Source organism: Emericellopsis cladophorae, assembly GCF_022114955.1.
Source record: "Emericellopsis cladophorae strain MUM 19.33 chromosome Unknown NODE_9_length_645218_cov_115_098568, whole genome shotgun sequence".
Classification (NCBI taxonomy): domain Eukaryota; kingdom Fungi; phylum Ascomycota; class Sordariomycetes; order Hypocreales; family Bionectriaceae; genus Emericellopsis; species Emericellopsis cladophorae.
This window is the reverse complement of record NW_026250934.1, coordinates 468,952-486,762: the sequence shown is the minus strand read 5'-3', so window position 1 is coordinate 486,762 and position 17,811 is coordinate 468,952. Positions and strand designations below refer to the sequence as shown.

Below are 17,811 nucleotides of genomic sequence, written 5' to 3'. Positions count from 1 at the left end.
TAAAGCTGTACTCACGCAGTTTTCGTGCTCGCCTGTGATGGCGTGTACGAGTTCAATTGAGGGTTTGGGCGCGTGAAGAAATAGTGACGTTTGCCGTCATCCAGACGGAAGACGGGAAACGAGAAGCCAGAAGCGACAACTACAGTCACCACATCTCAGCAGCACGCCAGTAGAATTAAAAACAACAGGCAACACAGGAAACTGGGATCGCAGGTGGCTGTTATTGGTATTATCATTATTATCCAGAGTATCTGCCCTCAGACGTCCTCAAATTCAAGTTCATCGTCGTCCTCGTCGCTAGCAGGAGGCTCTGCCTTGACGTTCGGTTCAGGTTTGGCTTCCGATTCAATCTTCACTCTCTTCGCTTGTCTCTCCTCCGAGCCTATAGATATTTCACCGGAGGCCTCGCGTTTCATGATAGGCGTAGTTGTAGTGGCACGCCCAAAGCTCGCGCCGGTGGTGGGAACGTCCTGGAAACCTTCTTCATCCTCGTCGTCAGATCCAGAGTCATCTTCCTCCTCTGCATCTTTCCGAGATTGCTCCAAGGCCTGCTCTGCCTTTAGCTTCGCAAAAATGTCATCAATCTGGGTCCCGCCGGCTTGAGGGACATCGGCTGGCTTGTCAGCCTCGCCTGCTTCCTTTTTGATTGCGTTGAGGCCCTTGGATGCGGGTTTCCCAACTCCAGGGCCAATCGTTGACTCGACATGCCACGATGGCATTTCGTTCCTCTTAGCCATCTCCGCCTTGCGAGCTTTCTCGGCCTCCTTTTCCGCTTCTGATGGCCCATCGGCCGACTGAATGCTGATATTGATTGTCTGCGGCCCGGTTGTCGAAGACCCTTTCACAGCCAAAGGTCGAGAATCGACAGCAATCGCCTCTGTGTCTGTTCGTTGGTGGGTTTCATCGCGGACGACGGGCAGCCTCTGTTCAAACAACTCCTCGAAATTGCTTTCTTGTATTTCGGCCTGATCGAGTCGGGGCAATGTTTCGGTGATGAACTTGAACTGCTCGTTGAGAAGGGTCGACTGCTCATGGCCGGCGGGATTACGCTCGCGGTCGAATTTGAGGACGTGGCCGCATCGGTGGCAGAGGAAGCCTTGATCGCTGGAGTTGTCGAGAACCTCCATGGCTGTCCATTCCGCCTTGCAGAAAAGGCAAAAGTACTCTTTCTTCTCGTCTGTCTGCACTACGACGCCCTGGACATCCTTGCCCACTGTGTACATTTTCCATTTGATCGCATCGATAGTCTGCCGGTAGTTGATGTAGTAGTATGTTTTATGCACGCTGCGTCCGTTCGCCTTGACCAGCTCCGGCCTGGTTTGTCTATCTGCCGTTAAAGTTGGTCTTGCGTAAGCTGTGAGTGTTTGTAGATACGTACTGTACCAAAAGACGATCTTCTCGCAACTTCCCGCAAAGTTTGTGCAGGTCTTTCGTATTCAGGTTCATCAAATACGAGAGATCATCGTCGCGAATAGTTCGGTGCAAGACGAGAGCATCAATGACCAGGATCTCGCGCGTCGAGTAGAAGGCACGCAACACCGACTTTACCAAGTCTACAGCGAGGTCCATGATCGCAACGACGACTTGCGAGACAGAAGTGCTCGATCGTTCTTTGGTCGCTTCGTCAACTCGTATAGTGTACGTCTGCTCTATACTGTGAAATCGGTGCAAATCAACGACGCAATCGATACAGCGATGAGACGCGCCTTGCACACAAGGACCATCCCACTTGAAACCGTTGGGAATGGGCTTGACACCATGCACATCGCAGACTCTGTCAAGTTCTCGGACCTATGTGTGCATCGGTGTTGGTAGACGCTTGCCGTCATGGGATCCCGAAAATATCTGGCGGTCAGTGCGACAGTGGCTGTATGGCCGACAATAAGCGATGCATGTCTCCTAGAGGTGTCGCGTAACTATTCCGGTTCTTAGAGACCCAACAAGAGCAGCAGGTCGCACAGACGCTGGGGCGTTTTTAGCGCAAGGGCCTGTTAGATGATGACTAAGGTGGCTGTGTAAGGCTAAACTTTCGAGCCACAGCCGACTCAACGCCAGGTCAAGCAAGATCAAGTAACGACAGACAAGCAATCAAGCACCCAGTGTCTGACTTCGATGCCATTAAGATGTAGAGTTTAAAGAATCAAATGAATGGCCAAGAAGAGGCCATTTTTGACATTTTACGGCAACGACTTAAACACCAGCACGTCCCTTCAGGCCAGACGACTACATTCCGTCTCTATTGAACAATCCTGACGGCTCTGTACAGCCTGAACCCTACCAACCGGGGGCGCGCGCATTCCTCAGATGTGAGGAGACATGTCTCTCACGCATATTTACGCAGCTAGATTGGCCATCAGCATTGTCTCGTTAATCAAGGACCACAGAACTTACATCCAACGTTAATGCTCGTGAACTGTTAACCTCTTGATCGCGATACACTCCTACTAAACTCTCACTGTCTTGGAAGAGGCCAGCCTTCAGGCTGATGACGACGAACTGCATGCCTGGTCCAGCGTGATCTCTGATGTACTTCTTGATCTTGTCCACGTTGGCATTGTCGAGCGCTGCATCGACCTCGTCCAGGACAAAGAAAGGACTCGATTGGTAACTGTGAACCGCAAACAGCAATGCCAAGGCGGCCATCGTCTTCTCACCGCCTGAGAGATGTTCCATGTCGCGGAATCGCTTCAGAGGCGGCATGGCGTGATATTTGATACCAGAAAGATACGGCATGTCGGTATCTTCTTCAATGTCGAGATAAGCCTGTCCGCCCAGAGGATACGCTTCAGAACGCGTCAAGTCCCGGTAGACGACCTTTATTTGATCCTGAATGTGGGAAAATGCCTTGTTGAACAGTTCATACCGCTTTTCTTTGATTTCCCGGAAAGCTTCCTTAGCGTTGTGAGCGGCTTTTTTCGAGTCCTCGTACTCCTCATCGGTCTGCTTGAGGCGCGTCTCAACGCCTTCGAGTCGTTCCATTGCGCGCATGTTGGGGTTTAATTTCTCGAGTTCCGAGTTGAGTGACAAGATGTGTTGTTGAAGTTGAGTCTCAACTTCCTCGTCGCCTGATTCTCGATATTCCGGGTCCAGGCTTGAATAGTCAATTTCCACGCCATGGTGCCGGGCAATGTCGTCCGGAGCCTCCTGATCGTCGTCAAGATCCATACCATCGAAATCTGCATGCATGGTTTCGTCTTCCAATGGTAAGTCGTCCAAAGTGCCCTCGACCAAGGGAACTTGAATCTGCTCTAACCGACAACGGCGCAAAAGCGTTGACTTGCTGGAGCTATTCTTGAGGGCAATGTTCTCCAGCTCTGTGATTTCCTTTTGGCGACTCTCGATGCCCTTGCTGCGCTTCTGCAATTCAGCCTTAGCTTCGCTTACCTTCTCTGAGCGCTCGGCAAGCTCGCTTTTGTGTTCGTCGAGAAGCTCGCCAAGTGCCTCCAGTTCAGCCTGCATCTCAAGAACCTTGCTTTGAAGGCTGGACTTTTCCTCTTCAAAAGCCTTGATGTCGTTGACGAGCTTGCGAATGTTGTCGCGAGTGGTCTTAAGACGGGCCTCCGTTTGCTTGTGATTTTCAATCTCCCAATTGAGCCTGTTGTGCAGCTTCTGCTTTTGTACTGAGTACTCCTGGCGCTTCTGATTCGCTTCTTGCTCGAATTTTCCCTGTGAGACTTCGTACGCTCGAATGTCACTGTAACCCAGTCTTGAGCAGAAACTGGCAAAGACTTCATCCTCAACTTGGCTGATGGCGGTCTTGAATCTCTGAGCGTTTGCCCTGACACTCTCCAGCTCTGCTTTCTTTTGGTCGAATTTAGGCTGGATAGCTCGCAACTCCTTCTTCAGACTTTTGACTTCACTCTGCTTGCTTTCGTAGTTTTTGGTGAAGCCTTCGACTTCATCACTCACGACTTTGAGCCTGCGCTCAAGGACAGCCAGCTCGGACTCCAGAGCCTCTTCCTTGCTGCCGTGACGGTCGGCTTTTGGAAGGTTCTCGATTTCTTCCTTCAAATTTTTGGCCGACCTCTCGAGGTTTGGAATGTCTGCCTGTTCGAACCTCCTTTTGCCCTTCGAGTCAGGGCCCCTTCCTCCCGTCATAGTGCCACCTTCATGGATGACAAAGCCATCCAGAGTAACTGCTTCGACAGGGAACCTTTTCTCGAAGCAGATGTGCTTTGCAACTTCAATGGTGTCGCACACGACCGAGTTACCACAAGCGTAGATGATAGCACGCTCAAAAGCCGAATCAAAGTTGACAGTATCGACAGCCAACCTGGCACCCTTGATACCCTTGATGCTCGTGTTCAGCTGCGGGATTTTGATGTTGTCGAGAGGAATGAAGCTCATCGTGGGGAACCGCTGCTCGCGTAGATAGGCAATGCAGTCGGTGCCGACCTTCTCCGTGTCTACGACGACGGAATCAAAGTTTCGACCTAGAGCCACAAGAACAGCCTCCTCGAACTTGTTCTGTTTGGGCTTGCAAAGATCGCCAACACGGCCATGAACACCCGGATAAGCACTTTTGAGAGTAGCAATCATATCCTTTAGTCTCCTCTCCCTATCGCTTTGCCGGCGTCCATCATCAGCGTCCTTGAGCTTTCGAGACACATCCTCAAGCCTCTCCTCGAGAACGGTCCGTTTCTGGCTGCTCTCAATACGCTTTGCTTGCAATCGGTGGAACTCCTTCTTCATGGAGGAGACACTACTGGTTAGCTCCCGTGCAATCGCTTCCGTCGACCTTTTCCTCTCTGCAATCTGCGCCAAGTCGGCCTCATTCCTCTCGATGAGCCTCACATAATAATCGACCTTACTTTCCAGATTCCTGTAGGTGACTTCGTCCGCTTTCTCTGTGCGCTCATATTGCGCAAATCCTTTTTGGTCTGCAGTGGTCTTCAGCATGACCTGAGAGCGAAGGACGTCGTATTCTTTCCTGTCTGCGTCACTGATGTCGCGGCCCTGCTGCCGCATTTGGTCTTTAATCTCCTTCTCAAATCTGGCTTCGGCTTTCACCACATTCTCAACGTCTTTCTGAAGCTTTGCAATGGTGGCAGCTTGCTCGTCGCGTTCGCGTGTGATGCGATCAGTCTTCGACTTGTTCACTTCCAAGCGCCGATTTGTTTCGGCAATCTTCTCATCGTGCGGAATCATAGAATCCTGGGCATCTTCGATACCTCTTTCTATGCCCTTGATATTCTTCTCAATCTTGGAAACTTGACGAGCCGCATTAGACTGATTTTCGCGAGCCACATCCAGCTTTTGCTGAAAGACTTCAACATTCCGCCTCAAATCCTTCAAGTCTTCATGATGACTGTGTATAGCTGCCTTAGAGTCGTCCATTGCCTTCTGAAAGTGATACAACTTCCAGAGCGTGTGCGTGACAATGGCGTTGTCCCTTTCGTCTGCCTTTTTCTGGAAGTTGTCCGCCTCCTTCTTCTGTTCGCGATATTGCTTGATTTCGGAGTTGATGCCACGGCGGCGTTGCAACTGGAAGTTTTGATTCTCAGCTGCCTGCTCAGCCTCGGCTTGTAATCTCTCGTAATCGCCTTTATACTCTAGGCTGCCGGAGATTTGCTCAACCAGCCGGGTCAGATCCTGTGGTGACTGCGAGGCAATGGCTTCGACATCGCCTTGAAAGACGAGAAAGTTCCTCGCCTTGATTAAGATATTCTCAGCCTCTAGCCCTTCGTTGTATTGTTGTGCAGTGACGACGCGGTCGTTGATGCGGTATTCGCTCGCGCCTGAGCTAGTGATCGAGCGTTTCCACCGTTGTTCATCACCTGCATCGTCCTCGTAAACAGCCATGACCCATGCCGTCTTCGGATCACCGCGAGCAGCCTGCTGGCTGCCATTGGGAACTCCATTCGAAGGCCCATTCGCGTCCACGGACCCGTCGTCGTTTATCTTGGAAGTTTGTAGGACGCGGCCGCGGTAGACAAGGTCTTTGAGATGTGCTGAGCGAAGATGCGATGATTTGATACCCAGGACAAAGGATATGGCATCCATGCTTGGTTCGGTTAGCACGTTCTTGAGCGTTTGCTCGACCGGCGTGTAAGACTTACGAATTAGATTTGCCTGATCCATTTGGGCCAATGATGGAGGTGAAATAAGAATCACCAAACAGAAGAGTGTGATGGCCTTTGTAGGACTTAAAGTCTGATCAAGGAGTCAGTAATAGTTGTATCGCGCTTCTTCCGAATAACCTACTGAACAATTCGAGGCGAATAAGTTTCCCCATTATGACCACACTCGCGACGCTCGCCGCGGCGCTATGTTTCTGATACGTGGGCGGTCTTCGAGTTGGCGATAATCAGCAGAATTGAGGACGTCCAGAAGCGCGATCAGAGTGCCTTGAAGGAAATGGTGGGGGTTTGGCGCGCCTGACTAGCAACCAATTTGCTGGGCCAAGGACGCGACGTTTGTAGTTGAGCGCACCTGCTGGGTACCGAACAACGCGTGTTCGAGGAATGGAAGTCAGGACATGCAACAGATCCTGTTGACAAGCGCCACGTCGAGATCTCGACAACCAAGTCCAATGCAAATGTCACACGATGCTGGCTACTAGATTAGGTTCGCGAGGTGACAGTGCAGACGCGACGCGCCTGCTCAAGGTACTAATCACCGCGTCGGCCGATGCCATATTGTGGGTCTTGACTAGCAGTTCTGAAGCTTGCGCCACAACCCCAGGCAGAGCGAGGTGAAGCACAGTTTCGCACTGTAGATCTGCCCACATGGGGAAATGACGACATTTGATTCAGCCGTGAAAGCTGCAACTGATCACGGTACTTTGTACTGGACCACAGGTGCGGGACCACGGGACATGTCTTCAGGGCTAACAAAGCGGCTTGGTCATGCGGCTCGACCGACAGATAGTTCTTTATTAGGGGCTGGCAAGTACGTTGCATTTAACATGTATTTAACGGTCACCGGCCCTCATTGAAGGCTTAGGGAAATGGAAGCAGTTCACTGCTTCCGAGGCTTTGACTAGTATCCCTTCCGCAGCTATAAATCATGGAAATTCAACCATGTGGGTTCTTAATTAGTATGTACATGCAGAAGACATGGACGTTTTGGACTCAACAGTGATCTTAGACTACCACGCCGGGCTCACTGGGTCAAGGACTGAAGTAAACATTGAAGCAAGCAGCAGTGCGGGAATCTAAGCGGAGTCATCTCAATGCCCCACACAGTACGCAACATGAACCCACGAGCTCAAGACCCTTCTCCAACAACAGGAAGTCGTGCCCACAGTCAAGTTCCCAGCGCCTTTGCTACGCAGTCTTAACATTCCTCCTCACCACCAAATGGAGAGCTATTTTCTCTTCCACATAAAAGCCAACGCCGTCCGCCACCTCTCTGCTTGCCATAAATCGGAGGACTTGATCTCTCTCAACCGCCCTGGGCTTTGACAAAGCCTGGCTGTCGACTGATCTGAAGCCCAGTTCGTTCAGCCTACAAGATTACTACTTTTTTTCAAGAACACGGCGCGCTGACTTCGAGAATCAGGATCCGCAACTACGAAACGCGCGCGATGTCGCGCAGTCCAGAATCTGCTCCGGCTTCCACAGCGGCGAATAATCCGGGCGTCCAACCGCCGCTAGAGAATGATGCTGTGTCGCTGCTGAGCTCGTCCCCGCTGGATGACGCCCTCCTCGATACCCCGATGCTTGGTCCGATGACCCCTAAGAGCCCGAGACTTTCAAGGAATCCTTCGTTCTCTGGTAGCAGCTCATACCAAGAGGACTGGGACACGTTGCCGCCATTGGACAGACTTACCGTGCTCGACTTATTGGATAACTTTGCCCTGCCACAGCAGCTGGAGAAGCTCCAACGAAACCTCTCGGCTCAAACAGACAAGGTCCGGAGGTCCAAAGATGCCTTCAAATCCAAAACGCAAGTAGCTCGGGAGCGTCTTGTGGACGAATGGCGACAACGTTTGCCTTCTGCGGATGAGCAGCTGGACCGGTACCGAAAGCGTATGAGGCGACGCGTCGAGAATCTTGGGAAACAATGGAACGACACGAAAGCCATCAGCTTACGCGAGAAGATTTCGTTTATTTGTGGTGTCATGAACATCTTCATCAGTGGATATCTGATCGGCGCTTATCCTGAGTACTTCCACATCTGGTACACTGTCCAGCTCATGTACTTCATGCCCATTCGGTTCTTCACCTATCGCCGGCGCGGTCTGCATTATTTCCTAGCTGATCTTTGCTACTTCACGAACCTTCTTGTTGCGCTGAGTCTCTGGGTTTTCCCGAACTCGAAGCGACTCTTCACCTCGGCGTATTGCTTGGCCTTTGGGAACAATGCTGTGGCGATCATCATGTGGCGCAATTCCCTCGTGTTTCACAGCTTCGACAAGGTCACATCATTGTTCATCCACATGATGCCTTGTGCGACCCTGCATTGTGTCGTCCACTTGCTTGATCCTGAATGGCAGATGGAACGGTTCCCAGCTATATGGGCAATAAAAAATGCGGACCCCGGATCGTCAACAGCGTACGCTAACGTGTTCTCGATGCTTGCCTGGAGCACACTGCCTTATGCCATCTGGCAGGTCTGCTACTATTTCTTCATTACGGTAAGACGCAGGGAGAAGATTGCAGCGGGCCGACCCACGTCCTTTACATGGCTGCGGCGCTCGTACTCCAAGACTTTGATTGGCAAGCTTGTGCTGGCTCTTCCAGATAGCCTGCAAGAAACTGCTTTTATGCTTATCCAGTACGCATATGCCTGTCTCACGATGGTGCCTTGCCCTTTATGGTTCTTGAGTCGATGGGCTTCCGCGGGGTTTCTCATGGTTATTTTCTCATGGAGCATCTACAACGGTTCAACGTATTACATCGATGTCTTCGGCAAGCGTTTCCAAAAGGAGCTTGAAAGCATGAAACAAGAGGTCCTGAAATGGCAAAGTCTGGCCGACGCTGGACTACAATCACCTCCCATGGGTCCCCAAACGGAACCCGCCACGCCCGCCGCCGAAAAATCGGATCAGCTACTTGGCCTTGGAGCTTCGGCAGCGTCACTCAACAGCGAGAGACAGAAAGGAAGCACGCAGCAACTCGCCGAGGGCATCGACAGCACTACCGTACCGAATATCAACTCCGCCAAGATCCCACTGCTGGATGAGGATATCAAGGGGCCGTCCGGTGTTGACGAAGGCAACTCAGACTCTGTCCACGAGCGGAAAAGCACATCCGCTCGGCCGTAAGGCACTCAGACAGGATTTCGCTTGTTGTTTGCGATTGTATTCTCTTTCGGCCTCTGCTGTCTAGACTACATGGTAGTTAGTCTGGTCGTTCGTGCACCACTGTTGAACGTGGCACCAGGATTCGTATATGATGGGCGCACCAGGTTGGATAGCGATTTGTTTCACTGAAAGCGTGTGATTAGAAAGTATGGCTCAAACATGGGCGATGGGATCTAGTGATGCCTCATGCTATTCGGAAGATAATAATGACATGTGCTTGGTTATTTATTGAGAGCTCAAGCTCGTGTTCTCATAAAATCATGATTTTGTCCCGATATCAGATGTTCGCTATGCTAATGCAATATATGTGAATCAAACGCTGTGCCCATGTCCCTAATCAACCGCCCTGATACCGCTGAATATTCTCCAAAGCCATGAGTTGTACGAGGAATGACCCCATCAAAGGCAGCAAGCGCTAACAGAAAAAAACACTATCACTGCCGGTACCAAGTACTGCTCCAAGTCCAAAAGACTTCTTCTCGCTCACCCGAATACTCATGTTGATAGAAAGCAAACCCAGTCAGAGAAGTGTGTTCAACCTCCTCATCGAATCACTCCCCATTCAGCGAATTTGCCTGTTCCCTCGCCGTCTTCGCGTGCGCCGGGCCGTCGGCCGAAGACGTTCCAGAACCTCAGAGTCTCGTCGCCAGCACCAGTGACCACAGACTTCCCATCTGGACTCATTGCCAAGTAGAGAACGCGATATGTGTGACCAGTGAGGCTAGCGACTTGGGTCATGGATGGATATTTCCAAACCACAATTTGGTTTTGGCTGTAACCGTGGGTGGACACGATTTCATTCGAGTTCTTCGACCAAGCAAGGTTGCAAACCTGGCTGCCAGTGTCAATCTCATTGATCACTGAGCCCTTGACTGTATCGTGGAAGATGATCCTCCGGTCCGCGGTACCACCGCCAGATGCCAGGAGCCCGCGTTGATGCGGAGACCATGAGATCGCCTTGACAGCCGCCGTGTGTTCCGAAAATTTCCACAAAGGGGTTTCGGAGAGCTTATCCCATACCATCAATTTATTATCGTTGCCGCCACTCGCCAACTGTCCATCTTCACAATTCCACTTCAACCCGCAAACCTCTTGTTTGTGCCCGACCAGCTTGCGAAACCATTGATCAGGGGCACGAACGTCGCGATGGTATATCAGCCTGTCTCTTGAGCCTGATGTGAGTATGTGAGTGTTCCAAGCCAAGGACCCCACGCGACCTGTGTGACCGGTCATTGTGCGCAGACGTCGAGCCTTTTCGGCATCCCAAATTTGAACAAGACCCTTTCCTGTCCCGATCGCTAGATGTGTTCCCTTCTGGATCCAAGAAACACTGGTGACAGTATCATCTTCCAGGGTGCATAGCTTGTTGACTTTGCTGGTGTGGGCATTCCACATGTAGACGCTTTGACCAAGCCCAACACCCAGGACATTGGCACTACCCCAATCGACTAGATTCAAATAGAAATCATCGGCCAGTTCGGGTGCGTCAAGCACCTTGTATGGAACTTTGCTCACAGCTCGGGGCTGCCGCCGTGGGCTGAGCAGCATTTGCTGGGAATTGAGGCGAACCGGCGATAGACTGTAGATTTCTGACTTGGGATCAAGCACTGGGCCATGTCGACTTTGTGGTGTCTTGGACGGAGTAGGTTGCCCTACCTGGTTATGGTGCCGTGGCGACAGGTAGGTGAAAAGATTTTTATGGGGCGTCGAAGGAGTAAGGGATGAAGGTAAAGACAATTGAGGGCTCTGGTTTGGTGGAGTTTTCGATCGACTCATCTCACCCTTCGTCATTGCTGGTACCGTGTGATCCGGGGACGAGGGACCGGCGCTAGCTTGCGGAACAGTTTTTTCAAACAACTCAGCACGTAGGAGGGTTGAGAATGTGCGATTAGCCTCCTCCGCTACACAAGTCAGCATTGGAACGGATTGTCGCCTAATGCAACATGGCTACTTACTCTTCTGGAAGTGCAGCTCTCCTTGTGGCGTGCGTTTCTTCTGCTTCGGAGTGGCAGGAGACGCATCATCGTGCAGCAGGCTGAAGCTGGCTTGAAGATCTTGACCAGAACGTGTCGGGATGAAACTTGCAACCATTAGTCAAGGTGAGTCTTCACATAGGTGTACATGCTTGGCCTACCGATCACCATTTATACGTTGTCGTTTATGGTGTGGACTAGCACTCGGTGTGCTCTCACGATGCGGACGGCCCATTTCTCGAAGTAAGGCATGATCAATGCTCCCCGCTCGCAGCTCTTCTTGTACGCTCATAGTGCTTCTGGTCCTTCTTTGCGAATTCGCCTCGATATTGTGTTTTGAATCCGCAACTCTCTCTCGCTCTGTAGGCGGCGGCGGCGTTGCTAACCTATGGACAGCGGCTGTTCCAGCCATTGCAGACATTTGAGCCTTTCTCCTCACGGCTGCCTCATCTGGACGCGAAGCCATGTCCCCAGCGAAAGTAAGTGGCTAGGTTCTTAAATCCAGGTGAGGGTGGAGGTAGTTGAATATCGGGCACGTGTCGCAGTACTGTAGTCGGGAAGAATTGCGACTGGAACTCGACACAGCTCTCACACTTCCTATTTGTGTACTTTTGGTGAGGAGGAACGACGAAATAATCGTTCAAGGTTCGAAGCTGGTTCTGAGGCCGTGGCGGGGAACAGAGAGGACCGGACAGAACGAGGGATGAAATGTTCAGAAGCGCAGGGAAGCGGTCGCAAGAATCATCTAGATTCGCTGGTGTATCCTTGTAGAGGTTGACGCGAGACGGTGAGTTTGAGATTGCTGGTACGTAGGTCGTGGCGGAGTGAAGCATTCGAGGATGGTAGGAGTTGGGCTCGGGACGGGAATGAAGACGTCGGCGCGCGGGCATAGGGACCTACCACCCTGAAGGGAACCGACCACTAGCCTGAGCTGAGCTCGGTGTAGTGGATACTCAATCACGCGCGGCTGGGGAGCTATCTTAGCATCTATTGGCTGCCAGCCACCCAGCCACTCCAACCCTGCGTTCATGGCTCGCGATAGTAGCTCATAACAAAACTTGACGCGGTTGAGACGTCGTGCTTGTTGTGTAGGCAGGTACTAATTGATATCAAGCGAGGCTGTCACTTGACTCACTTCGCGAGAAGGACTCCCTGTAATTGTGCGTGGAAGACGCGTCTCCTTTGCACATTGGGGTGAAATGGATTTATGCTACGAGCACGGAAGTCGAAGTTGATTCTATACGTAGATGTGCGTAACTTGACCATTTTTCTTCAGCTTCTGCGCTGCGATTGCAAATGATACCAACATCAAATATCAACGTTAGCATTAATCGACTCCTTGGCAATAATAGACAAACAATCAACATACAGAGTCTAATTCCTCCCTCACAAGAAAGGTCAGGCTTTGTTTATTATTGAACGCAGTGTGAGCCCATGCGACCGCTCTAACGCGACCTTGCGCGGTGAGATTCGATTGTTGCCTTGTTGTTGTTTTCAATCGCGGGGACGGCGGATGAGCCCAACTTAGCTCTTACCCATCCATGGAAGGGAGGCGCGTTAATTGCCTGGCGACTCGATAGTGAGCTAAACTGTCCGCGCACTGTACCTTACCCATATACACCTGGCACCACAGTAGTCTGCGCCGATACCTTACCTGACATCAAATTAACACTGTGTCTAACGCGAACTCGACGCGGATACGTCGCGTGGAACGCGGGACTGCCGCAGAGCGCCTTCAGGTTTACCGCCATGCTTGACAGCAAGGCCGATATTGCTACGTACTTATATAACATTGAAAGACATCGAATAATCGCATCACATCTAAGCAAAGGCCATGTACCTTGGCGAACGGATTTGTTATCTTCCATCATGGTGCGTACGGCCTGCATCACGTCATTCATTCAAGTTATCGTATGTTTGGATCTAATTGCCTATGCAATGAGGAGCAGTACTACGGATTACAACTACTTAGATAGACTACCAACGTGGCAATTACAGTTCAAGGGCATATGGTAAAGCAAAGATGCAACCTGTATTGCACGACTCGTTCCACCGCGTCAACTTCAGGCAACCTCAATATTGAAAACTATTATCGCTTTTGAATTCCAAAGTCAAATTTGATCTGGACTCGACGACGATTCACGCCTGGGCGTCAGCCTGCGCCAAGAGACGTTCTCGCCAGCCGTTGCACACTTCCTCAAATCCGCCCACGACATCACCACATACCCCGGCGCATTCCCGATTCTGCAAGCGCTCACCCCAATTACCTTTTGTGAGCCATCGTTCCCCTTCTTCTCGAAGCTCTTCCTCTCGCCTCATATCAGCGACGAGTTCTTTGGCAGACTTTAGCCGCCTTGCTGCTGTTGATGTAGTCTGCCGTGACATGTGAAGAGTATCTGCTAGGTAATTCAGTGTCTGGACGAGCTCTGCAGTATGTGAGTGTAAGGTAGCGAGAGAGTCCAACGCAGCCGTCGAAGGGCGAGGCATCTCTTCGGAGAGCGCCACCAGCAGCGGGATCAGCTCCTCAATCGCTTCTAAATCAGGTGGTGGAGCCATTGGTGACAGTATGGGCAGGCTCAGACTGTGGACCTGCCGAGCCTGATGAGCCAAGTGTGTTGTCAACGCGGAATGAGCAGTAATGAGCCTGTAAGATCTCGTCAACGCGCCGAGTCATGATGGGCCATGAGCGGTCTAACCTTGAAGCGCTTCCCTCAATGGTAGACTGTGAGCCAAGATCACGGAGCGATTCCGTGACTCTCTCGACGATATCATCGGCCGGCCCCCCGTACCTCTCTATTCCACGCCGTGCAAGTGACTCAACAGCGTCAATTTTAGCCACCAAATTTGGCGGTAACCCAGATGAGTCGAGGTCGGTCTCGGAGCCATACTCGCTGCCATCGTACGCGCTTTCCCTCCTCCTGTGATTGCTGCGATCTTTCGTCGGGGGAACGTGAAGTCCACCATCTGAGGCCACTTGATGTGCTTGACCCGAGCTTGTTATTGAGATATCTTTGGTGACATCTGTCCCATCCTCTATTCCCCCGTGATACTCTTCCTCCGATTCCGAGAAGGCATCGGCTAGCTCGTCAGCCAAATTCCCCGTGCCGTTGCCACTGGTTGCGCTGACTCCTAGTTCACTCATGTCGTGGGTATCTTGTCGTGAGAAACTCCCACGATAGGGGGAGGCAGGGCCGTTCGATGAACGTCGAAATCCTGGGGAATCTGGGAAGGTATCGATAGCTGAGGACTGTCGCGAGTGTCGAGGTGTTTGCGGTGAGGACATTGTGGGGTTATCTGCTGCCACGCCGGCTCAAATCAATGTGCGATGGCAAAGGGGCAAGGATGTCTGTCATTCGATGTTATAGCGTCCGCGATGCGCAAAAAAATATGAGATCCAGGGTCACGAGGGAGGAACCTTGCGAATGCCCTGGCGAAGAGCTTGATCAGCTGTGCGAGCTGCAGGTATGAATATTTAGTCGGGATTGGCGATAACGTCTTTGATTCATTGTCCAGGGGTGATGTTGCAGGGTCACAGTCGGTAGGTGCAATGCAGCATTGCAGCTTAGGCAGGTGCTCCGAGTCGGGCACCAGGTGGGGACACGCGCACGCCAGGACCGTTAGTCTTTATTAGGTGACAGGTCCAGTCCTCGTTGGCAGGGGCTTGCTACTGGAGGCTCCGCTGCCACTTGGCACTGACAAGCACGTTCAGTTGCTGTCGGGTGGATAGTATTTAATTAAGGAGCCAATCCCTGTTCAAGGGGCGGTGCTCTCAAGCTGTGTTCAACATCTTGCATTTTCATTAATCATTGGGCTGCAAGTCGGAATGGGTGAAAAACTACCTCAGCCACCCCAGCGTCACACAAACACCCTGAACCTGCAAAGCCATCGGCTATAGTAGATTTGTTGCCATGGCATCTTTCAGGCTTTTTCGTCCTGATGACATTAATCGGTTTGCCAAATGCAACCTGGACCCTCTTACGGAGACATACGACCTTGACTTTTACCTGCAGTATCATGCAAAGTGGCCTTCTCTGTTCCAGGTCTGTCAAGACCAGCGGGGGAACATCATCGGTTACAGTAAGCAGCGACATGAATCGTCTATCCTCAATACGGCGACTGATTCATGAAAGTCATGGGCAAAGTCGAATCTTCGCCTGATGCGTACAAGTTCTCTGAGCACTACCTCCCATGGCATGGGCATATAACAGCACTGACTGTAGCGCCAGAGGCGAGGAAAATGGGAATTGGAAAGATGCTTACAGAACAACTCGAGACAGCAGCGGATGAACAAGATGCTTGGTTCGTGGACTTGTTCGTGCGGCGGAGCAACGAGAGAGCCATTCGATTTTATAAGAACATGGGCTACAGCGTCTATCGCGTGGTTAAGGACTACTATGGTGACCATGCGACCGACCCGACCAGATCAGGCGAGGACGCATATGACATGCGAAAACCTATGCGTCGAGACAAGGACCATCGGCACATCAGGGACAATGGCGAGGAGCACGAAATTTTCCCAGAAGATGTGTGGTAGCATGGTCAAGTCACAACAATTTCTGGTCTATTTGATCACCTAGCTACTTCGTGATCGACGCCAGGTCGTGCGGCCATTTCAGCTTATAGCACAGCACTCACTACACCGGTCGTATTCACCTCTGCTCCCTTTGCTTGATGGCCAATTTCCGCTATCACTTAATGGTCGTACGCCAACTACAAGATCACTCTTCCACCAAGCCCCTTCCACCACAGAAAGCTTTGCATGTGCATCCTACACACCTGGACCCGGAGCTAAGCTGGAATAGCTTGTCATATTTTTGCATTAGGCACTCATTGTTAGACAGGAGTTCCTCTATCGAAGAAGCGCCAGCCAGTTGGTCGCAGTGGCTTTAAATCCAGTGAAGCTTCCGTCGAGCGATACCCTCCCTCCCTGTAACCCATCATGAGAAAGTTTGCAATTACTCTTTCATTGCCATAACAAATTTCGACAACTGCGGCACGCCCACGTCGAAGGTCTTGAGAAGAATGCCACATCCTAGAACGCCCTTGTCGCGCGTTCAGTATTATCCAGTTGTTATATCTTCTCATGCGTTCGTTGGACTCTGCTTTGAGGCACGGGATGTCTTAATTAAGGACTACTACCTACGTCGTTCATTCCCGCGATGAGCTAAAGTGAACTTCATTGCCAAACAACCGGTTTGACGGGACCCACTGCACGAGGCCCTGCCGATGAGGGGTGCCAATGAGCGCCGATGTTTTATGCTGACATAATCAGGAGTGGACCCGCCGCGATGCGTCCCCAACTTCAAGTGCTTTTTGATTTTCACGTCAATTCATCTGTACCTACAAAACCTTCTGTCATCGCTTTTTGGCCCCCAGCAGCACCAAAAGTCATATCTGGTACCTACACTACCTCGCGAAACCATCATGGCAACGACAGCTATGGACTACGAAGACGCCAACGGCGACCGCTATGAAGGTACCTGAAAATTCTGTGGCCTTGCTTTAGTTGTGGCGCGTTGTTGTTCGATGCGCGCAGCCAATGTTCTTCTCACGAGCTGGATACTAACTGTAACCGCCAGACGAAGCTCCTCGTTACGAGCGCGACAATCGCAGCGCGTCACCGCGGCCGTCTCGCGACGACAATGATGGGTCACGTCGCCGCTCGGCCTCCCCTGGGGGCAACGGTGACAGGTTCGTGTCCCTGTCACAACAGCAGACACCACCAACGCTAATACTCCCAGAAGCAGTCGCAAGCCCTCGTCTGGGCCCAGGGATGAAGACGACGATGGTGCAGTCAACCCCGGCTCAAACTTGTTCGTAACCGGCATTCACCCTCGTCTCAATGAGTCCGAGATCTCCAAGATGTTCGAAAAGTATGGCGACGTCGAAAAATGCCAGATCATGCGTGATCCCCACACCAAGGAATCTCGCGGCTTCGGCTTTGTCAAGATGGTTACACCCGAGCAGGCTGAAGCTGCTAGGGAAGGGCTCCAAGGTGAACAGATTGATGGCCGAACTCTTAGCATCGAAAAGGCCCGTCGCGCGAAGCCTCGCACGCCTACGCCTGGAAAGTACTTCGGCCCCCCTAAGCGAGGTACGATATTTCCATTCTCACCTTAGTCATTTCGCAGGGATGCATTGCTAAGACAACTCCCAGATGGACCGCGTCCTCGCTTCGATGACCGTCGCCGTGGTGGAGGTGGTGGCCATGGCCGCGATGACCCTTACCGCTATCGAGGATACGAGCGTCGTTATGACGACCGCAGCTATGATCGTGGCTACGATCGTGGTTACCGAGACGACCGCCGCTATGACGACCGAGGCGGTTACGGCCGTGACTATGACCGCCGCGACCGTGGTGAAGGCAGCTACGGTGGCGGCCGTGAGCGCTACGGAGGCGGCCGTGAAGACCGTGATCGTTATGGCGGAGACCGCGGCAGTGCACCTGGTGGAAGCTATGCTGAACGCGACCGCTACGACCGCGGCTCCGAGCGAGCTCGCGATCCTCCAGCCGGTGGCGCAAGCTATAGCGATGCCCCCGCACCTCGCGTCGAGCCGCGTGACTCCTACGGAGCCTCTGGCTATTAA

At 51.9% G+C, this 17,811-nt stretch overlaps 3 protein-coding genes across 3 annotated transcripts; 2 read left to right on the top strand and 1 right to left on the bottom strand.

Moving 5' to 3' along the window:
* Nucleotides 1-257: 257 nt before the first annotated feature.
* Nucleotides 258-6,081, bottom strand: J7T54_000690 (uncharacterized protein; the record flags this gene model as incomplete). Its single annotated transcript, XM_051504537.1, has 3 exons — nt 258-1,314; nt 1,379-1,649; nt 2,457-6,081. The coding sequence occupies 3 exons, from the start codon at nt 6,079-6,081 to the stop codon at nt 258-260; spliced, it is 4,953 nt and encodes a 1,650-aa protein (XP_051364044.1).
* A 1,447-nt stretch (nt 6,082-7,528) lies between these two features.
* On the top strand, nt 7,529-9,211 carry J7T54_000689 (putative membrane protein-like protein; the record flags this gene model as incomplete). The annotated part of the gene is made up of 1 exon (XM_051504536.1): nt 7,529-9,211. The coding sequence occupies one exon, from the start codon at nt 7,529-7,531 to the stop codon at nt 9,209-9,211; it is 1,683 nt and encodes a 560-aa protein (XP_051364043.1).
* A 7,436-nt stretch (nt 9,212-16,647) lies between these two features.
* Nucleotides 16,648-17,811, top strand: J7T54_000688 (transformer-SR ribonucleoprotein; the record flags this gene model as incomplete). Its single annotated transcript, XM_051504535.1, has 4 exons — nt 16,648-16,699; nt 16,803-16,914; nt 16,971-17,317; nt 17,381-17,811. The coding sequence occupies 4 exons, from the start codon at nt 16,648-16,650 to the stop codon at nt 17,809-17,811; spliced, it is 942 nt and encodes a 313-aa protein (XP_051364042.1).